Source organism: Perca flavescens, chromosome 14, assembly GCF_004354835.1.
Source record: "Perca flavescens isolate YP-PL-M2 chromosome 14, PFLA_1.0, whole genome shotgun sequence".
In the NCBI taxonomy this organism is placed as follows: domain Eukaryota; kingdom Metazoa; phylum Chordata; class Actinopteri; order Perciformes; family Percidae; genus Perca; species Perca flavescens.
Window position 1 is genome coordinate 14151004 of NC_041344.1, and position 23591 is coordinate 14174594.

The 23591-nt window shown below is 41.7% G+C and overlaps 1 protein-coding gene across 1 annotated transcript; it reads right to left on the minus strand.

Annotated features, from left to right (window-relative positions):
- Positions 1 to 447: 447 nt before the first annotated feature.
- On the minus strand, positions 448 to 22345 carry setdb1a (SET domain bifurcated histone lysine methyltransferase 1a). Its single transcript, XM_028597386.1, has 9 exons — positions 22316 to 22345; positions 7424 to 7598; positions 6178 to 6281; positions 5367 to 6038; positions 4849 to 5016; positions 2126 to 2327; positions 1922 to 1995; positions 1081 to 1271; positions 448 to 963 (listed from the first exon to the last, which is right to left on the minus strand). The coding sequence occupies exons 2-9, from the start codon at positions 7591 to 7593 to the stop codon at positions 817 to 819; spliced, it is 1728 nt and encodes a 575-aa protein (XP_028453187.1). The 5' UTR covers positions 7594 to 7598; positions 22316 to 22345; the 3' UTR covers positions 448 to 816.
- Positions 22346 to 23591: the final 1246 nt, after the last annotated feature.

Consider the following 23591-nt stretch of genomic DNA (forward strand, 5'->3'; position numbering starts at 1 on the left):
GGTTGATCATTAATTAAACTACTGAAAAAGTATTTGGATAAAAATAAAAAATAAATGGTTCCAGAAGTGAAAATAAAAAAAGGATTTTGATTATTAGCCATCCAAGGTAGACTTACCACAAGCTATGAGATTGTGAAAGGATGTTTCAAGCCCCTGTAGAAGCCACAAGTCTTTATGAAATCAACCTTTTTTTTTTTTTTCGAAAAGCAAATGTCATGGAGAAGCACTACACTACTTAGTCTGGCTATCACCAGACCAAGCTCAAGATTGAACATTAGTTCAAATGACTCTGTACGCAATTGGATAGTCCTTCAACCAATCAGACCAATGATCCAGGATGCCGTAGCAGCGACAGCGGCATCAACGGGTTGCTGCGCTTCGGTGTCAGCTTGTTGTATGTAAACAAAAAGCTGCTTGGGTCGCTTCTCTATCGTCATCGTGTTAAACCCGCCAATAGTGCGCCAGGTGGATAAGTCAGTTTGCGATTTGTTCCTGCAAATTTGTAACGGAAGCAGGATAGATAAACGTACAGGTTTCATCAAATCGCCAGCAGATCGGGCTGGGTTTACCCAGTCTACTACACTACCCACAATCCTAACATCGACGTCTCTGATTAGTGGAGCTCGCTGTAGCAATGAAAATGTTTACTGCACCCGCAAACCAACAAACAGCTATAGCGAGCTGCTATCAAAGACGTCTACGATTGTTTATGTACACAGTCTTGTACCTCTGCCTTTTTTTGTCATTTTTAAAATGTTCTTTTGCGCTGCATCAAATGTTTTATGGTCTCGTAGCTGGTTGGATTGGTTCTTGGCTTCAGGTTGTAGATTTTGATTTACTGTTAACTGTGGTAGATGTCTTCTTCTGCTCATCCTTCTTTTTCGACTCCAAAAGCCCCTTGATATTACTCATGTGTTCCAAGCATGTGGAGCCTCGGTAGATCCACTCCTTACGTTGATCCGTCTAAGATTGATGACACACAAATTACTTAGTCTCAAAATCTAAATAAATATAACAGGGAAAACATAAACCAAGAACCAGATGGAAATAGTTTAAAGAATGATGTTCATAGATACTGACCTCAACAACAACCTGTATCAAACTGCTGTCAATCGCCTGCACCTCACACTTCTGCACGACTCCATTAAGTTCTGCATTAACTGCCTGTCCAATCCTGTACTGGGTCTGTGGTGGGTAAGGCCAGGCCTTTAGATACTGCTTTACGAAATTCTTGTAGTTGCCATCGGGAATATCGTCCAAAGGGTCTGTCACTATCACAGGAAAACAAAACAGTCTGTCACTCTGCTTACGGGCAGCATTATAATAATAATAATAATAATAATAATAATAATAATAAATGTTTGACAGGTACAAGAATTTGGCTCTGATTTCATTTGGGTTACCTGCTTAAAATGTGTCATTATGCTGCTCCATACTTCTCTTCATGGTTGAATGCATGTAAGTTGCTTTGGATAAAAGCGTAAGCTAAATGAATGTAATGTAATAGTTTATCATTTCTATCATTGGCAGGCGAGCCAACCTGCTGATGGCAACAAACGCCTGTCTTTATATTATTGGGTCCGCGGCGTCGTTGACATACTGCTGAAGTGCACTGTTGTCAGTGAGCTTTTTCGCAGAGGACATTTAGATGTAAACAACAAAAGTAATGATGGCTGAATTCCATTTAGCTGCTTCAGTTTCAGGGTCCTGGTCTTGTACAACTCCAACTCATTGTCACAATGTCATGGCTTAAAGGGACACTTGAATTGAACAGAACCAAACTACTTTTTATAGACCCGAGCAGAGCGGGCAGACCATACAGCTTTCAAACTTGACCGAGTGTACCTCTTTCAGATCAGATGGCATTGAGTCTGTAATAAATAAACAGTCTGTGTGTGTGAATGAAAACCCCCAAACTTACGTGGTCTGCACACCAGGTGAAGTAAAGGTAAGCCAACATAGACTGGCGTGTGATCATCCATGAAGACCAGGAACCTGGAAAATGATAACACGTATTTCATCAAACAATACTTGGGTTAAAGTAACTGCATTTTATCCAGGAAACCATGACTTTATTCACATTTTAAATCAGACTTAATCTTAAAAAGTTATCGATTACACAAACCTCATGCGGTTTTTTCTGCTGGGGAGCTCTGCCAGGACACCAGGGCAGAACCGGCATTCTTTATCTTGAGACTTGACTACCACACGAGCACCGATAAACAGCTGCTCCACCTTTGGCATATAGTCAAAGGCAATGTGGTGACCAGAAAATAGGGTCTTTTTTTTCTCGTCAAAATTGATCTTGTATTTCAATCTACCATCTTCTGCAAAAAAAAGAAGAAAAAAACACTTCCAATAAGCAAAGCCCTCTTTAAACATGTCATATCTCTGCATCAGTAATTTGTGATGGCTACATTTCAGAGCTTTGTTGTGGTGCTGAAACCCTAAAAATTTAAGTGGTAATGTACAAACTTGGCCGACATTCGAGAATTGTGAGAAAGTTTGTAATTCTGTTGATGAAAGGGCCCTACAATATTGGCCTACAACCAAAGCCCAAGAGTACAGCATTTACATTTTATACGTTTTACATCTACGCTGGAAGTTTCAAATAATTTTGTACAGGTTTGCAGTCTACCATGTTTACATGTTCTGAGGCAGATTGAGTCTGTGGTGGAAGTTTTTCCGTGAAGCAGCAGAGTTTAGTAAATATCAATGATAAGAATGAAAACGAATAAAGACTGTTTGAGAATTAAACCAAAGTCTGGTCTTTGAGCATTTATTATATTTTGCAAAATAGAGGAACCCACTTTCAGAGGTTCAAGCAGCACGTCTGAAAAAGTATTTCTAACCTAAAGTCTAAACATCAAAACATCATATAGTGAAAACCTCCGTTAAGCCACCCCTCTACTCTTATCTCTTAGCATGGCCATAGTTGAAAAGAGGACATCAGTAACAGTCACACCATTGTCTCACCTTCCCCTCTGCTCTCTGTTCCTTACATTAGCCTAAACAACGGTTTATCTCAGGAGGCAGAAGGAGACACGGTTTATGGCCTTCTTCACTTTATCTGCTAAAAGTTAAAAAAAATGAGAAGCTAGAGTTTCTTAAAAATAAAACTACTAGGCTGAGAGTTCATGGCTGCAGCTGTCCCTCTCTGGTCTTTAAGAGTCTAAGAGGAAGGAACAGGATTTTGTGGAGGTTTAAAACAAATGGTTAACATCATTAAACAAAATGGTTAAAATAAAATTTGCCATCACAAGTCCCTGTTTACACGATGACGCTCGCGGGTGAAAACGAAAAAATATTTTATTTTATCGGATGTGCCTTTCGTTTATACGGCGACGGCGTTTTGGGGGCTTAAAAAAAAAAAAGTTAAACCACCCTCCAAGAGTGGAAATCTTAAAAACGCTCCAACATCGCGTTCCCGTCTAAAGGGTAAAAACGCAAAAGTCTGAAGACAGCGGTGTGGAGAGAGACGAGAAAAAGGCGTCCAGGTAGTCTGTTGTTACGGAGTAAGCTACAGAAATTATAGGCTCCTGTTATCTAAAATAATTTCAATATAATGGCTCAATATTTAAATGATTTTGACAATGTGGATAAGGTTGTTACAGTTCAATGACCATATATAGGCTATTCATTTGAGCCAGAGTAGGCGACAACGTTGCGGATGGAGAAAAAGAGAGAGCGAGTGGCAGCGGCCAGAGGATTCTGCTTCAGCTTCCTCTGCCTCTCCTCTCTCTCAAGCAGCGGCTGAAGGGCTGCCAGGCTCAGGATGACTCGGTTGACTGTGCCGATCATCATCAGACAAACATGCAACTCCACCTTCTCGTCTTTCCAGACAAGCTTTTGTTGTTCGCTTTGACATGTTTTGGTTTCGCACTACTAAGGAGAGAAGTAGAAGGAAGGTTCTACGCAGGCGCGCGGACTTGGTGGTATTGTGTTGCAGTGCCACCTAGCCGCCTGGCGTGCATACTACATCGAATTTCACACACTTTTGCATCACCATATGCATACGTGGAATAAAAAGTGAGAACGCAACGCCACTTTTGCGTTTTCTCTTCAGATCGTTTCCGTCTAAACATAGCCTGACTCGGGGACAGGGACAAAGCCTGCCTACACAATAATTCTGTGTGGTACAGTCATTGACCACAGTCAGTTTTGGGTGGACAAAAACAGCTCCGTGTGAATGGATGGCCAAAACAAATGGGGGGAAGATGCGTTTTTGAAATATATATTTGTACTAGTGGACATTGGCCTCAGTCACAGGTTACACATGAGAGTACATCCAAATTATTGATCAAAACACTATTTTTGTATATTTGCAAGTTATTATATACACTTAAATCATACAAATGTACTACAAATTGTTTGCTCTGCTAGAGTGCCGGTTACTTCACGAGCCAAGGTTGAGCATAAGAAAAATTGGCAGAAATGTTATATTTAACAATATTTTAGTTAATACATATATTTAGATTTGCACTTAACATGGGACTGGATAGCTTAAACTTGAATTACACTGCTTTAGTATTTAATGGAGAGTGTACTGTTGTTTTAACATGCCTGTGATCAATTTTATTCTACCAGAAATTCTGGAAGCTTGTTTTCTATGAGGAGTTTGAGTTATGATATAAACTATTTGTAATCGACACCACACATGAACATTTTTTACATAAACACTCCAGACTACTTATTGACAAACCTATTTTTTGCTAGCTGGAGGACAACTGCATAATAAGAGCCCCTTTAACAGACTAATACCTGATACCTTGAAAAAGTTGTAGAGGAATGTATTGTTGCATTGTATTCTGTATTGTGCCAAACAGATTTTTTATTTTTTTTTCTTACCTTTTGTTACTATTTCCAAGATTTTACCCTGCTGCCAGCTCATGACCTTCCTTCTGGCCAGGACATTCATGTTCACTTTGAGCTCTCCTTGTGGAACGCTAGGAGGGGTCTTGCTATCTTTGTCAGAGGTTTGGCAATGAGCAGTTACGATGCACACAGGGTGTGTTACTGTCAGTGGAAAAGGAACACAATATGTTAATATCAAAACTGATAAACTGTTATGGTGTGTGTTGTTAATTCACAGTCATTTGTAATTGGTCCAATTAGCTGCAACTGTCTCCCAATTTAGGTTACAAAACATGGAACATGTGGTCAAGTTTTCCTATCTCACTTTCTGCTATACTTTGGTAGGAAAATATCAAATCACTCTAAAAATCTGCAGAAAAATTAACCAAAACAGCTAAGGGTTTACACTACTGCTTTGCATCAGCTGACATGTAGATGACCACATGAACTTTGCTAAACTATGCTGACAAAATGACATTCTCTATGACAGGAGTGGTGTTTGTGGCCATTACCCTTGCGGTTTGCTGGCATTGTTGATGTTTTTGTGATTTTGCTTTTGGCATCCGTATTGGCACTTGCTTGGACTGTTGATGGTTTTGTGGCGTTGCTCTTAGCATCAGTATTTGTGCTAGCTTGGGGTGTTGATGGTTTTGCTACGTTGCTCTTAGCATCAGTATTTGTGCTAACTTGGGGTGTTGATGGTTTTGCTACGTTGCTCTTAGCATCAGTATTTGTGCTAACTTGGGGTGTTGATGGTTTTGCTACGTTGCTCTTAGCATCAGTATTTGTGCTAACTTGGGGTGTTGATGGTTTTGCTACTTTGCTCTTGGCATCAGTGCTAGCTTGGGGAGTTGTATGACTCCTGGTAAGTTTTTCTTTTTTTCTCCTCTTGCTTGACCAAGTCTTATTACTTGAGATAGAATAATCAGAATCACGCAATTCAGAAGATGACTCAAGTTCGCATTGCCCATCAGTATCCAAATTGTTAAAGGATTCATCTTCACTGTTGTGGTTCTGGGGCGTTGGAGGACGTAAAGAACTGATCTGAGACATAGAAAGTTTGGTCAAGACCACCACTGGTTCTCTCTTTAGACTGATATAGCTTTTTTTGCCATTTTCTCTTTGGAGGTTCCGATTGTCCTGTAGCTTTGGTAACTGAGGAGTAGGGCTGGGGATGGCATTTCCTACAAAGAAAAAAGCTCAGGTCAAACAAACGAATTAAAATAAGCCAGGTTGCGTGTTTGAAAACAACTGAGCAATTAGCAATTGACACAGACCTACCCAGAATACATGTTTTTATTGACCCAATCATTTGCATCTTACCAGAGCCTGTTGTATTGTCGTCTTCATCAGAATCTGTGTCTCTGTATTCCCACCCCAGCAAAGAGTATTGTTTCCTCACAATCGCTTCACATGCTGACACTGACCTGAAACACATTAACAACAAAGACAACATGAATCAAGGGAAGAATATAGTACAGTAAAACTCTTCACTATTAAATAAATAAAATTGATTTTTATAATACAAAGATATTGTTCTTTAATGCCAAAATTTAATTAGCATGGTCCCAAAACCTGATCAGGAAAGGCAGTTTTTTAAGAATCTAGGGCTGGGTATCATTAAAAAAAAAAAAAAAATGTGATACTGGTACAATGCTGTGACTGTGATATTGGTTCCTGAACGATACTTTTTTTTTTTTTTTTTTATGCCAATTTTATAAAATCCATTTTAACAAAAAGAAAAACAGCACAATTTTTTAAATTTATTTATCATTTCCTACTACGTGAGCCACGTCTCTGTGCGTAGTAGTTTTTCATGCATGCCTCTATGACTTGTAACATTAGATTACAAATTACAAACATTATTAGATATTTTTTAAAGATTATTTTTTGGGCATTTTTAGGCCTTTATTAACAGGACAGTTGAATAAATGAAAGGGAAGAGAGAGGGAGAATGACATGCAGCAAAGGGCTACAGGTCGGAGTTGAACCCGGCCCGCTGCGTCGAGGAGTGTGTGTGTGCGCACACACACCTATAAAGTATTGAATTCGGAACCCAGCCCTATTATAATGGATTAGTCTATATTCATTTCCGGGATAGTTCAGGTTCCGCTGGGAAATTCCGCCAGATGTCCGTCATCTTCCGCTTTCTTTGTGTTGGCATTTTAAACTCTGGTCGACTTATGAGGACTATAGTTAACTGCTCTTCAGATCTCTGCAGGGTAAATCGAGAGTTTTTTTGTGGCACGACTAAAAACAACCTTTGAATGACATGTTCCACCAAAACAAGTTCCTTACTGAGACTATTTTGCAGAGGAACAGTTGCTCCGTCCGTTTGATGTGGTGTAACTGTTTTTGTTTGGGTCCAGTTGTCTCAGTATTGCTACAATTGTCTTATCATATGTTTTTTCCCTTTCAGTTTGCCATTTCCAGCCATCTGCATTGAGAGCCAGCAATAAACAACATATGTGAAGTGGGTGTCAACAAGGATAACCAAACAGAACAAAATGGCTAATTAAGGTCCTTTTACAAGAGGGGAGGAAAGCATATGGGTAGATATAAAACTCACTCGCAGAGCTTTAGGAAGTGGGCAGCTTGTTTCTCCCTCCTCTCCAGCAGAGATTGCAGCAGCTTGTATTTCTCTAGCACATCTGAGGAGATCAGCTTGTTCTTCTTTACCTTCCCTCTGATCCACTTTTGGAGCTCTTCTTCGCTCATCTCCATCTCATCCCCCTCCATAATCACTGCAACACACAAGGTTTCAAAACATGTGTTAAATTCAGCGTTTCCCACACATAGAATATTGTGTGGCGGTGCGCCTCACTATCAACACCGGCCGCCGCACATTGCGTTTAGTTATCTTTTTTTTTTAAAAACACAATTTAAAACGTTATTCTGCATTTCCTTTCCCTGCTCTCCTCAGTCTCTCTGTCACTTGTGTCTCACACACACACACACACACACACACACACACACACACACACACACACACACACACACACACACACACACACACACACACACACACACACACACACACACACACACACACACACACACGTGTTTGGTGTTTTTAGCCCCCCCACGTCACGGCAATGGTTATGTTTAAGGCAGGTTTAAGGTTTTAGGTGAGGGTTAGCTGCCTGTAAGGCGACGTTGGAGGCTTAAAACACCATCGAGCCCGCTGTGCATACGGCGTCTGTCTCCATAAAGGAGAGAAGACTGCTGGCAAAATTCACAAGTTCACGAAAGGTTGGCATCTATCTCATGAACACCTTTACGCAATCACACATTAACAATCACGACCCAACTCTTAGCAAACAAGCGATTGTGCCTGCTTTAGAAAGTTAACTAGTCGCAAGTTTGCGGTAAAATGCAGTTGGTTTGTCGAGGTCAAAACACTATATAGCAGCTGTGAAACAAATAAACGTATTACAAATAATTTTATGTAATTTTTTTACTCTTACACTGAATGTTTGCTGCTTCAATCCAGATGAGTATTGAAAAGTATTTTCCGCGACTGAAAAAGGCACGCGTTGAGGATGAGGACCAGCCTGAACCGGAGGTATTAGTCTGAAACAGAGCTCAACAGTCCGACCTGCGTAATTAGTTATGTTATTAATTTGTTTACAATATTTTCAGGCTTCAACCAGTGAAAGACCGGGTCAGGGAGAGAAAGAGATAGATTTGTTTGGCAGTGAAGTAGAAAAGGACAGCATCCAACAGCGTGTCCTCAGTTTTGATACTTGATTGTTACAAAAATAAGTTAGTTTTGGCATCTACAATGTGGCCCAAGTTTAACAACCTAGCTAATGGCTAATACCATGAGTGATTGGGACGAAAGACAGCAACAGCACAACATGCATAGGCACATTCAAGATTAGCTGCACCTCGCCTGTAACGTGGACGAGTGGAGGCAGCAGCAGCCGGGGGCAGTGACAAAAAGCTACGGTCAAGGTCAGACAGTTTACAGGCTTTTCCATCAGGTTCCAGGCTAAACAAGAAGTCACAGAAATACTCACATGCTGTTAGGTCCGATTCCCATTTATTAAACTGTTACCAGACCCATATAGCAGCTTGCACACAGTCTCCAGTAGAGGTGTTGAAATTAATCAAATAATTGATGCATCGAATCGTGGACATGGACGATGCTGCATCAATAATCGGCCAGGCCATAATCGATTATTTCTGTTTACAATTTAATTTCGGCCTAACAACCTTTCTGTTAACATATTCGGTTATGTTTTGCACATTCAGGAAGTGCCATGTGCTCAGTACTGTATAGTTTTATGTATCCAATTTATTTAGTATTAGAGCACTGCAGAATGTTTTGTTTTTGAAGCTTGAAAAGCTATGAATGAAATATCCTATATGGCTTTAATAGAAAAATGTATTTGACGCATCGTGATGCATCAAGATATTGAATCGAAGACATGATGATCGTAATCGAATCGGGAGATCATTGAAAATTCACACCTCTAGTCTCCAATTGTTTTAATTATGACATAGTAGCTGTTAAAATGCTCTACATGCTATCTGTTGCTGATGTTAATAAACAGACTGTAGATGATCCGTAATCTGAACGGATTTAGTCTCTCTGACTTATAAACGTCACTATCAGCCAAACATGCGTTCTTTACAGAATAAGTCTTGAACTCAGACAAATAGCAATTCAAATTCCTCTAATTCAAAATCAAAACGTTTATAAAAAAAAAAGATCATCATGCTGAGTAAATTCTGAACAAATCAGCTGTTAGATCAGCTGAGAGCCAGGCGTTTCCGTCATGCCCTGGGCAAGTTGCAGTTGGTGGAAAGCAACTACGCCGCCTGGCTCTCAAAACTGCGGCCACCTTGATCTTGTGAGGTTATAATGACTTTATTCAGGACACAAAAAGGAAGGTCCATAGTACAAGTTAAAAAACAATAATTACAACATAGCAATAAATATACAGTGTATACAAATAAATTAATAAAAAGTCAATAACTTTCACTTGAAATATACAAACAAGAGCGCCAATGTCTCCATAGTCTAGATGTATACCTGACAGAGCTAAAAAAACCATTGTGGGCAAAAGCTTGTATAATTCTATTATCAGAGACAGACATTCTACACATGTATCGAAAAATAAGATTCCTTATTAATGCCGAACAGGTAGGCACACCAACATTAACAAACATTTGACTAGCGCTACACCATCTTGGTCGTTTTAAAAGCAGTCTCATGCCATCGTTATACGCTACATTCAGTTTCTGCATATTCTTTTTGCTGTAAGACCGCCACAAGTGGGCAGTATAAAGTGGTGTACAGAATGCTCTGAATAAGACTACCTTAACCTTAGCAGAACACATGCCAAATTTACGTGCAAGCACATTAGCCTGAGCATATATCTTACGGCACTGTCTATTGATATCCTTATCATCCGATAAATCATTTACAATATAATGGCCAAGATATTTAATCTCATTACACACTTTAAGGGCGGTACCAGATAAAAAGAAATCAGGGAATACTAATTTCCTGTCTTCTTTACTTCTAACAATCATGATATTGCTCTTACTTGCATTATATTTGATATCAAAATCTGCACCGTACTGAGAGCAAACCTTCAACAGTTGTTGTAACCCAGCACTATATGGGCAAATGATTACCAAATCATCTGCATACATAAGGTGATTAGTGAGGGTATTGCCTATCATACATCCTGTATTGCAGTTATTTAATTGTTGTGACAAATCATCCATATAGACATTAAAAAGGAAAGGTGATAAAATACCACCCTGTCGAACTCCATTACCAGCAGTAAATGGTTCTGAAACAGAACCCCCCCATTTCACCTGCATAGACTGGTGTGAATACCAGAATACTAAAATTCTTATGATTACTTTAGGAATTCCTGTGTTGCAATTTAAGAAACAATTTATCATGGTTTACACGATCAAATGCCTTAGAGGCATCTATAAAAACACATAAAAGTTGTGGAATTCTGGCTATTATAATGATCTAAAATTCCCTTTAAGGCATATATGCACGTCTGTACCGTGATGACGTTTAAAACCAAATTGATTGTCAGTCGTAAGAATATACTGTTCCAACCTGTTAAGAAGAATTTCATCGAGCCACTAACACCCTCAATATTTGAGGGTAAAGACATTTTAGCAGTGTTCATGGCTCTAACCTCTTTCCAAAAGTCATTATAGCTTGGGTTATGCATCTTACATGCCAAAGAGTCAGACCTCATCGAGTTCTCATTTTTTTTTTATAAATCTTAATGCATATTTAAAATTTGCATTTGCCCTTTTCTTCTCTTCAAATAAAAGGGCCCTGTCTATCTCTACCGGACTCTATCCAGACTTTAAAAGCACACCGAGCTTTGGCATGAAGTTCTGCTACATGCTCGTTCCAACCAGGCTTGATGCTATATGCCATTCACTGAGGTTTATAAAAATCCCTACTGGCAATATTAAGTGTTTCCACAATTGAGTCATATAAAACAAAAATCTTTACTATGTTGTGTATTCTTACAATTAATCACCACATCTTATGGAGTCTTTGGGCAGTGCAATGTTTCCCAGCAACCCATCAGTCCTAACATGATATTTCTGAAAATCTTCCATGGTTCATTTAGTCCAATCTAGTCTTCCTGTATTAATGCTATTAGCCACAGTAGTTAACATTGGCAAGTTTTTAACATTTAAAGACATAGAAAACGGTATATGATCGGCAATGGAAAAATCATAATGAATCGTCATAGCATCCAAAGAAGCGTGTGCATCAGTTGTACATACACAATGATCTAACCACAAAGTGGTATGCCATGCCTCACTGATGTAAGTATAACTATTATTAGGCAAAATAACTTTGCTTGACAATATTAAACCAGTGTCTGTACAAAAATGCATTAAGTGATTAGCAAACAAAGAGTTTGCATCAGAAATGTCAGCATTCATGTCCCCTACAACAAAAATACAGGTTGAGGAATTATCCTGAATAAAAGAGCCAACAAATGCTAATCTATTTAAATATTCAGCTTCATTTTGATAACACTCATAAGGAGTGTATATATTCAAGATAATAAACTTTGTATCATGACAATTAAACTCGATACCAACAGCCCAATCCACACCCAATCTTACCACTGATATTAGTGAATCATAGTTCTTATTCCAGAGGATAGCCACGCCCCCAGGTATCCTACCTTTTACAATTTTAGTACTTAAATCAGTGGTAGATTCCCCCGCCCCGTAATATCCATTATGTAATGTATTTAGACCCTCCAAATCCTGTTTAGCTAAAAAGGTCTCTTGAATACACAAAACATCACAGTTGTCAAGAATCTTATCAACCACAAAGCGACGTGACTTATCCCCTGCACTGTGCCCGAGACGCAGGCCACGCGCATTATATGACCCAACCCGAAACTTCATATTAGGCCTTTTATAATGACTGCGCTGTGCTCACTTGCCCATTGTATGGAGTCGAAATAATCCCCAAATTGCGACCACCAGAAAGGACAGCAGCTGCTTGTTCTTGTCGCTGGCCTCCAGTGGCTCCCTCCGCTCAGTGCCCTCCATCAGCTGACGTGAGGCGTGGCAGACGAGCTTCATAGTACCGCCGAACATAAACTCCTGCTGGCCAAAGTTGTGGATCGTACATTTCCTTTACTTCATTGCATTCAGCCGAGGCATGAAACGAGCTGAACCTGTTTCTTGACGATACAATCTTCTGACACTTAACTGATCTGCCCAGTTTTTCAACATCAGGAGCAAATCTAGTGGCAAACACACTCACCAGCTTGGTTTTGACCACTTTAATATTACTCCCATCACTGGTTCCAACTATTCCGATCTGCTTTCTCTCCCTTCTCGCTGGTTCACGCGTGTTATAGGGTTTTGACTCTGCACGCCCCGCAACAGCAGTCGCGTTATTCTGCATCTGATTTAATCGTCGACCATCTTTCACAACCACGCTCCATTTAGGTGACTGGGATTGTGTTCGTGGTGGCATATTCAGTTCCGCAGTTACCGGTGGTGTACTTAGAGCCAGGGAGGTGGCGGATCGTTCATCTTCCTCCAGACCAGTATCAGCGGTATGATCAGGAAATGATTCACAAGGCCTCTCCAAGTCAGCCACACGCTGGTCCACAGCCGCAGTAACCGCTCGTAGATCCTCACATACTCTTACTTGAATTTCCATAATCTTTTTCATGTGTTTCACTTCCTTATTTAACTGATCAATCCTGCCAAGGAGTGCTGATACATCAATACTGCTAAATGTAACAGGTGGAAGCTCATCCAGATAAAACGAGACAAATCTTGGGATATCTTCCCCACACTCGTTAAGGACCTTTAGGCATGCTTTGACGTTGTTAATATCCTTCTGAGGACCCTTGTGCAAAACACATCGTTGAGTCGTTTTCGGACAAACTTCAAAGAGAATCTTCTTTGACTCCTCAATCCACTCAGACAGAAAATTTGTGGTAGCCAGCATTACGATTTCATCCTGGCTTAGTGTCCTCATTTTAGTGACGACAAAGTTTAGAAATTCATCTTCCACTATCAATTTGCCATCAACTGTTTCAAAGATCTCAGGCTTTGTACGTGAGCAAATTTTCCTGCCCCCAGCTCCACGTGAGTGTGCTGCATGCGCCATGTTTGTCTTTAGATAAAGGTTGTCGTTGCCAACATGTCCATGACGTCAGAGCAAGTTGGGATCAAGTCAGACACAAATCTAACTGGCATGCATTGGGCGGTGATCGATTCAGCATAGACCTGGCTCATCTAATCTCGAACAACGCCCCTTAGCGTTCTCATGGAACGCAGCGCAGGTAACGTACGCTGGCAGCTAGTATAGATTATTTAGTTTTGCTTAACGCTAAATAATGGCAAACAATAACAAAAACAAACTAACCAACCCAGACAGCAATCAGTTACACCAGCAACTAACTGATGGAGGCAGCAGTAAAACAGCAAGTCCCATTTTCTGCAACATAAAATTACTGTTTTGTCAAAAGAGCAGTAGCATCAAGATCAAAAAGTAGCTGATGGCATGCCACTGTGGAACGGACACCCTGAGGAACGAGCATCAAGGAGGGATCTCCGAGCAAGGATACATGAGAGCAGCCTTCTCAGAAGCCGTGCAGCTGTAAGCTGTTGCTAAGAAAAGTACGTATCATCCCTCTAAAACAGAGATCTTCAACAGGGGGTCCTCAGAGTTACTGCAGGGGGAGGGGGGGGGGGGCACCAAGTGATGGTTTTAAATTTTTTTTCAAAACTGCTGCTTAAAAAGGTCCCATGGCATGAAAATTTCACTTTGAGGTTTTTTTAACATTAATATGCGTTCCCCCAGCCTGCCTATGGTCCCCCAGTGGCTAGAAATGGTGATAGGTGTAAACCGAGCCCTGGGTATCCTGCTCTGCCTTTGAGAAAATGAAAGCTCAGATGGGCTGATCTGGAATCTTGCTCCTTATGAGGTCACAAGGAGCAAGGTTACCTCCACTTTCTCTGCTTTGCCTGCCCAGATAATTTGGCCCACCCATGAGAGAGAGACATCATGGCTTTCAAACAAGCAAAGTGGCAGTTGGTCAAGGCCACACCCCCACTCTCCACCTTGCCCCCCCTCTCCTCCTCAACAGCTACAGACACAGAAATGGCACATCCTAAGGAAAGCTCATTGTGGGACTGGCTCTAGTGGCTGTAATTCTGCACCAAGGCTGAATTTTGGGAAAGAGACTTCAGATACATCATTAGGGGATCACTAAGGTCTATATAAAAGAGACTTCAGATACAGTATTAGGGGACCACTAAGGTCTATATAAAAGAGACTTCAGATACAGTATTAGGGGACCACTAAGGCCTATATAAAAGCATCCAAAGTGCACCATGTCATGGGACCTTTAAAATTTACCAAACAAGGTCTGTAGATTGCACAGAAAAAAATTAAGTCTTGTAGTCAATCAGGTTAAATCTCTATAAGCACTTGTTAAAAGTATGACGTCTAGAAATGGCGACAGTAATATGGCACAGTAATATTAAAAATGGCTGACTTCCTGCTGAATTTAGGGTAAAAGCCCAAGAGGCTTTTTTGAAGGTCTGAACATGTAACATATGTGTACCAACTTCTGTTGATGTACGTGAAAGTTAAAGGAGGGGGCTTTCACTTTGAAAATGTTTAGGTAGCACTATTGAGCTATTTGGTCACACCCAAGCAAGAATCCCATAAAATAGTAGTAGTAGTAGCAGCCTTTATTGTCACATAGTCACAAGTACCAGCAAAATTAGCCATCAACCTGACCATACATATACAAACATACAATATGACAATGGGGTAGACAGGACAGGAAGACAGGGTATTAAGGAAGAAAAATACAGCATGACATGAGGAGAGGAGAAGAGAAAAAGGCAACTCCCAGACTATGCCCCTGATAAGAGTACAGTGTGGGAACAGGAAAAAAAAAAAAAACCTCAGCAACATTAGCACATAACCAGTACAAGAGCACACAAGACTCGCAATGGGGAGGGGAGTGTTGGGGTGGAGGTAATCCAGCACAGGCAAGCAGCCGTCTGGTCCAGCAGCCATTCTCGGCGCTGGTCACAGACCCGCCCGCCTGACTGGGGGTACAAAGTGGCGAAGGCGAGGGACAGGGTGTGGGGGGTGATTGCATATCTGTATATGTGTAAGGGTTTGTGTGTGTGTAGGCCTGAGTAGTCAAACTACGTCTGGCCCCTTAATCTCGTTGTCTCAGTCCGTAAGATTGTCATAGTGGTACACAGCCGGTTGCCATGGAGTCAACCTTGAACAGGACCCAGTCCGAGCCAACGATCAGCAGGTGTCTGTGGGAGTCTGGTAAGGAGCGCAAGAGTAGAGGTCGACCGATAGTGGATTTTACCGATACCGATAGTTAGGTTGGGCCGTATTTGCCAATAACCGATTAATCAACCGATAGTATTTAGAATTGATACTGGATAAAACAGTTGACAAAATACATACATTTTTTCAAAAAAAGTCCAGACACTTTTGCCAATAATCAAAATAATAATGTCATATTTATTGATATTATACCCACAGCAATGCTACACAAGTGTTTTGTCTAAAACAGTTCTCCTACATATTTGGAGTCATCAAGTCTAAAAATAAGAGTTATAATTCAAAAATGAGCATTATAATTCATATAAAGGACAAACTATTTAGCCTACATTTCTTCAAAAAAGGCCCAAATGAATGCCAAATCTCAAAACAGTGACGCCATTCTTCTCTGTAGAACGGTTTAGACCTAGCCTGACGTGGTCCTACTCAGATTCTAGTCAGAATGTGAGTCTGAAACCGATCCATTGGGCTGTGATTATACAGCGTGTTCCAACCAACCAGGAAAAAAATGCCTCTGCATTCATTGGATAGACCTCCAACCAATCAGAGTAACGGAACTCAACACTGTGTATCGTCTCCATAGCTGGATATATCATTTGTTGCGTGTAAATATAAATGTGGATAACCTTAGTGATAGGGACATGTTCGCTACAGTCGCATTTCTAGAGATGAATCAGCAAAAACACGTTTTATTTCTCTGATTCACGGCTTTGTTCCAACGCCGGCGCTCCCTCTCTTCAGTCTCTCTCTAGGTCTCTCCACCATATAACGTTCTCTCTCTCCAGTCGCTCTCTAGGTCTCTCCACCATATAACGCTCGCTCTCCAGTCTCTCTCTATCTGCTCCACCATATAACGCTAGTACCGTGCTTTCGGGCAGTTGATGCATTAAAATGAATGCGGTCGATTCTATACATCTCAGTTCTCCAGCGGCAGCCACTAGACGGATCGTGGACGATTTGGGTCGGACTTGCGTTCATTTTTGTCAGTGTTTTAACCGCTTGAGGTGAGTTAGCCTACTGCTAATGTTTAGCGTCATCTCAGCCTCGAAAGCAAACAAACATACTGTTGTGCTGTTCTTTCTCTACTAATGCAGCATCTATTCAACAAATGAATAACTTTATAATGATATAACAAACCTTTTTGCTGTCGATGCTTTAAACGCGCATCCGATGTCAGCCTTCTCCGCACAGCATGTGCTCTCCGTGCAGCGTGCAGTAACACGTGTTGAAAATAAACAACACGAGGCATCAGTGATAGTTTTTATTTTGCCTCTAGAGGCCGCTATTGTAATGCATGATGCCAGCAGACCCTTCTCAGCTCTCGTGTGCCGTGTAATGAATGACAACGTGCGCTTCTCAGCCGCTCCAGCAACGGACGCAACCAGGAAAAACTATCGGCATGGATTTTTGCCGATAACGATAGTTCCACCAATCAACTATTTGTGCCGATTAATCGGCAAAACCGATGAATCGGTCGACCTCTACACAAGAGTGTGCCTTGCTGCAGTGCTCCCAGGGGAAGTGTTGTTCAACACCGGCCTCGGCCAAGGCCAGTGCTGGTTCAAGGAGCCAAAAGATAAGATTGGTTTTGTTTTAGGGCGAGTAGCTGCATTTAATTTCACACGTTTCCTCTAAAATGTCCACTCTGGTCTCCGAATCGATCAAATTTCCTTTGCAAAGCCGTCAGTTACTCCAAGACGTTGTCCAGCCTTTCCAAAGCCGTCAGTTTCTCCAAGATGGTATCCGTATTTTGGTTCATGGTGTTCATAGTACCAATCTGAGTTCCGACAGCTCTGCCCACAGCTTCGACCATAACGGGCAGCCTTGTACTTTGTTCGGCTCCCGTCTTCTTCTTAATTTCTCGATAAACCAGGGTAATGCCTAATGCCAATCAGCAAAAGACCTGTTATCATGGTTCAGAATAGGTAGATATCTTCAATATCCTCCACTTAAAGAGCCGCCAGACACACGACCCGCCACCTCTCCCACACGTCCATCGTGCAGCCAGCAGCAAACGTTCCGGCAGGGCAGTCAGGTTCCCCCGAACCCAGGCTTCTCGTCGAGAAGATGGTGTCAATTGCGCTGAGAGACCAGTTGATCAAATCCATGATTCTTGGTTTTTTGGAGCAGTGCAGAGAGAGAGACTCTTGAAGTACACAGAGACAAAGACTATAAAAGAGAGCAAAGCAAGGCAGGTTACGGGAGGAGAGGGAGAGAAATGCGACCGCCTTCGTTGAGAGCCAAGAGAGAATATCAAATTTTTCACCAATTCTGATGCATGTGCACATTTTGGTAGGGTTTTAAGCATGTTAAACCCCTCAAAAATTGATTAATTGCACATAATTCCTTCAGTTTCAATAAGGTTATCGCAGGCATTCAGTACTCGGGCCCACATTGACAGCTGGCCTGCCCAATCAGAAATTCAAAAGATAAGTCTGTTGGTGTGCAAAGCGCCGCAACAATCACAAAAACCATGGATTGCTGTTGTGGCCAACAACTGGAAACTTTATACATTGTTTGTCTGCTATTTCATCACTAAATTCACTTCCAAGTTTTTTATGGAATCAACTATGTAGAGCTCAAATATGGGCCAGATAGGCGATTTTGAAAAACGGCCACATTGTAAAGAGCTTGTGATTTACTGTCCCAGCACACTGGGGTCTGGTAGATTGAAAGTTTCACAACTACAACAGCTTCTTTTTTTTCTTTTTTTCTTTTTTTTTTTAAAAAGGAAGCCTCATATTTCCTGGATTCGGGACAACTGCTTTGATTTCGGGACACCGTAGATTCAGGCCCACCTCGACTTAATCCAGGCCCACCCATCTGTCACGTTCTGAATCCGCCACTGGGTAAAGGTACCCCCATATAGGACATGTAGCACAAATACATTAAGAAGAAGTCATATCTGATGGTTGTATGTAAAGGTTCACCAGTGAAAATGAATGTGTAGACAGTAATTACATGAAAATAGCTTCTTCAGAAGCAGAGATGTACGTTTTTTTGTGCATATCTTGGACATTAGGGTCCCCAAATTTCAACCCCTGAATTTACCTTGATCTACTAAGTACATAATGGTATACTTTTAATATGTTATTTAGAAGTCTCTTAGGATCACATAAAACATTTAATGACTACTTAGGCCTATTGCAATTTCCCCTGAGTCAAACCACAGATTGACTACGACGGTTCTGGAGAATGCTACAAGCAGTTTTACCACAGGCCAAGCAATGGCCCGTTCCAAATAGGCACATTTTGAACGGGCACTGTACTAGCTAGCTAGTAAGATAAAATAAGATACTTTATTAATCCCACACTGGGTAGGGTGACCAGATTTCCTGGAGCTAAAACCGGGACACTTTGCGCATGACCGTAGTGTGTTTGTGCACGCACACGCTTTTTAACGTGAACATGTGCCAGCCCAGGTCAGACACAGACAGTAACTTCATTATTTTGATCCTAGGCTCCTCGTCTAATAATTGTTTTTTCCTGTGAAATTAACAAAATTGCAGTAACAGCCTTTTTCAGTTTAGTGTGAGATTTATGTTGAGATTTTTTCTAAAAAAAGATTTTTTGAAGTGTTATTTATTCCAATAACAGCAAAGTAATTAAAATGATTTATTGAAATAAATTTATTGAATTTTGAGCATTAAACACTTAATTTCCTGCATTCTGGTGAATTTTTATGCACCTATTTCTACCTTTTTCTGAATCAATGTATGCTGCAAATATCTTTGTGAAGAGAAACAGATTACAATCCAAATATAAAAACATAATGGAATATATTGCAGTAAGGCTGTCAGGCATTCTGTATTGCTTTCAACTATTTATTCTCCTTTGGATGGACTTTTCTAATTATATCTGAGTCAGCACACATGTAGCCTATATCATTTACTCTTACCTCCTGTTTTGTGTCTTTTGTTGGTTAAGTAAGAGCAACATTAACCAGCTCCGACTGGGGGATCCCGAGGCGTTCCCAGGCCAGGTTGGAGATATAATCCCTCCACCTAGTCCTGGGTCTTCCCCGAGCCCTCCTCCCAGCTGGACGTGCCTGGAACACCTCCCTAGGGAGGCGCCCAGGGGGCATCCTTACCAGATGCCCAAACCACCTCAACTGGCTCCTTTCGACGCGAAGGAGCAGCGGCTCTACTCCGAGCTCCTCACGGATGACTGAGCTTCTCACCCTATCTCTAAGGGAGACACCAGCCACCCTCCTGAGGAAACCCATTTCGGCCGCTTGTACCCTGGATCTCGTTCTTTTGGTCATGACCCAGCCTTCATGACCATAGGTGAGGGTAGGAAGGAAAACTGACCGGTAGATCGAGAGCTTTGCTTTCTGGCTCAGCTCTCTTTTCGTCCTGGCAGTGCGACAAATTGAATGTAATACCGCACCCGCTGCGCCGATTCTCCGACCAATCTCCCGCTCCATTGTCCCCTCACTCGCAAACAAAACCCCAAGGTACTTGAACTCCTTCACTTGGGGTAAGGACTCATTCCCTACCTGGAGTAGGCACTCCATCGGTTTCCTGCTGAGAACCATGGCCTCAGATTTAGAGGTGCTGATCCTCATCCCAACTGCTTCACACTCGGCTGCAAACCGATCTAGTGAGTGCTGAAGGTCGCAGGCCGATGATGCCATCAGGACCACATCATCTGCAAAGAGCAGCGATGAGATCCCCAGCCCACCGAACTGCAACCCCTCTCCACCCCTCTCCACTACGCCTTGATATCCTGTCCATAAATGTTACAAACAGGATTGGTGACAAAGCGCAGCCCTGGCGGAGGCCAACCCTCACCTGAAACGAGTCCTTAATGTGCATATGACAATTATTCACCTCAATGATACATTCATTTTAATTTATTAATAAACCCCTGGACTGTAATATTTCAGATGTTTGAGCAAGATTTACTGCTCTTGTCGAAAACTTTGTGCACATTCAAAGTATATAAACACAGTATATCTGTGTTCTCTGTGATTTGGAGGAGTCGTGATATTTTGAGAAAAATAAAGTGATAATAGGCTATTACAAGAATAAAGTCACAAGCTATATTTCAGAAAATAATCTATACCTGCACCATAGTCTGCTGTGCATTACGTGATTGCTCTGCTGATACGGTAGATCTCAGACCTTCTGACAGACACAGAGCCCCGTTTGGGTCTCTGGTCTCTGAATGAGACAAATTGTTTAGCTATGGAAGTGGCTGTACGCTGCTCTACGTCGGAGTTAGAAACCCGAAACTAAAGAATACACGGAGCACAAACGCAACACATCTGCCGCAGCATGTCCACAGCTGAGCGCATCCATAAACCTGAAGCTGCGCTGCATTTTACAGAAAGAGTGGACACTAAGCGACCCACAGGTCTGCTTCAGAGCTCCGTGTGTTTGAGTCTGAACCGTAGACTAGAAACGTCACATCACGGGAACTTCAAACTAAATCATTAGTATTGCGCTCCTAAACTTTGTGTTGATGGCATCACTGTATTAGACTGATTTGGCTACGATTCCTCCGAAAACTTCACCCGGCTTTCCTCACGGAGAGACGGTTGCTAGGTGATAGCAACAAATACAGCATGGTCGGACCCCGCACGTAGCTGCCCGTTCTATTCGCCTCGGAAAAATAAATGGACAAAGTTACATTCGGGGCTACACTCAAAACATTCGGGGCTGAAGACACGGCAAAATCGTCTGACGCCGCTCCTGGTGTAAACCGGGACATTTTAGCGTCCCAACAGGCTTTTGTCGGGACTCGGGACAAGCAATTAAAAATCGGGACTGTCCCGGTCAAATCGGGACTGTCCCGGTCAAACCGGGACGTCTGGTCACCCTAACACTGGGGAAATTCCTGTGCTAGCTAGTAGCTACAAACTAACGTTACTTGTCATCACACACAAATTGGAGATGCCCTTGAGTTTCGTTTGTATAATAGCTGGACAGTGTCTGATGCTGCCTTCCAGACACAATGTTTTGCCCGTAAGTTACAGCTTCAAGTCACGACTCACGACTTGGTAGGGTTCCAGGTAAAGTAAACCTTCTAGCTAGCGTTAGCTAAATATTTTGGATACTAGTGATTTCTAGTCGGCGAAATATTTTGGAATTCGTTTAATAAACATAACCTGTAGTAGTAGCTACACAATCGTGTGTGTATTGTTTTAATTACAATGTGCGGAATTACTTTACGTTGCCTATTTATTTCTATTTCTCACCGTTAATTGCCGGCGTCTGTACAGCATCAACATGGGTCGCCATTGTTGTTTATGTGTGTGTGACATCAAAAACTGTAACTGTGAGTACAACGATCTGGTACAAGTTACGGGTTTGACTCATGGTTCCAGGGCACTTTCACAGGTAGAAGGCTGTAAAAACACGGGTTACGGGTTGCCTGGAACGCAGCATTACGCTAGCTACATTAGCAGCTTGGACAAAAAAAACGCATGTGAAACACTGAGACAGCTTCACCACCTGAAAGACATTATCGGGAGTGGGGAGAAATATTCGAGATACATTTGCCAAACTCGTTAGTCTTCGTACATAAAGCCTTTACTCTTGTAAAAGTGTGACTTTTAGTTTGCAAATACTTTAAATAAGACACAAAAATTACCTTTGTGTAGACTACTTTTGGAGTGCGGTGTCTTCTTCGTCATTAATGCTGCTATACTAAGCCGTGAGCTCACTACTGCCCCCTGTTTCCCTCAAGGGGGTAAGCTTCGCTTGAGAACGCTAACCTCCGATGGCGCCATTTTGTTGCTACAAAGCGATCACCTCTTGTTAGCATTACACTGACCGCCATTTTTTTTTACGTCACTTGACTGCGAATAACTTTACATCTGAAGCGTTTGAAGACTATTTGTCCGTTGTTTATTTCTAAAGAAACACGACAATGTATAAAAGGCTCCATTACCTTGTAGCTCATGTTATAGCTCCGTAGCAGACGTTTTTGTAAAAATAGGCTAACGATTGTGTCATAACCAAGTGACTTACTGTCACACAGTAGAGGAATTACCGTATAGTACAGGAGAAGCTTGCAGGCAGTTTCGACTTACATTAGCTGTTTAGGTCTCTCTCTCTCTCTCGGTGGAAGTGTGTGTACCAACTTCTGTTGATCTACGTGAAAGTTAAAGTGGTGATAGAATGATTATATAGGGTATTTTACACTGTTCCTTAAGGTCTCCTAATGGGGTATGTAACATTGGTTGGGCTGAAAATTGCCCAAATGCTATTTTATTAGGCCCTTAACTACCCTATGAATATGGCTCCATTTGGAATAAGAGCTTTTCTTCCAAATATGGTATGCTCATGAATATTCAGAATGAGCTACGCGCTGATTGGTTTGAGCAAACTACATAGAAACACATGGGAGACTCGACAGCAGGTCTCACTGCAAAGTTATACATGGTTTGTCGGGCTATTACATTATTAAATTCACTTCTGAGACTTTTTTAAGCTAGAAATCAACTATATAAAGCTCAAATATGGGACGTTTTACGAAAATTGATGGCTTATTGCAAATTTGGTAAGACTGTGTGTCGGAGTTCAGCTGCCGGTGCTGCCTGTGTTGCTGCCTCGCTGCACGGCCTGCCTTCCTCCACAGACCCCGGTCTGCTGTGAGGTAGCTGGAGCTCCGTCACGCCTTTGGGGTTAATGGACCAAACGCTGCTGCGCTGACAGAGCTCCAGGGCCTGCAGCTCCCCTCTTTCTGCTAGCTAAATGGCCCGTGTGTGAGAGTGATAGCGCGGTCAGCGAGCTTGTTACACCAGCAATCTCTTACCACAGTTCCAGTTAATCTTGGCTGGCTGTCAGCATAACTAGCTATATTTACAGTTTGAATTTTGTCACGCCACTTATACAACATATCTCTAAAGGTCTTATAAAGCTAA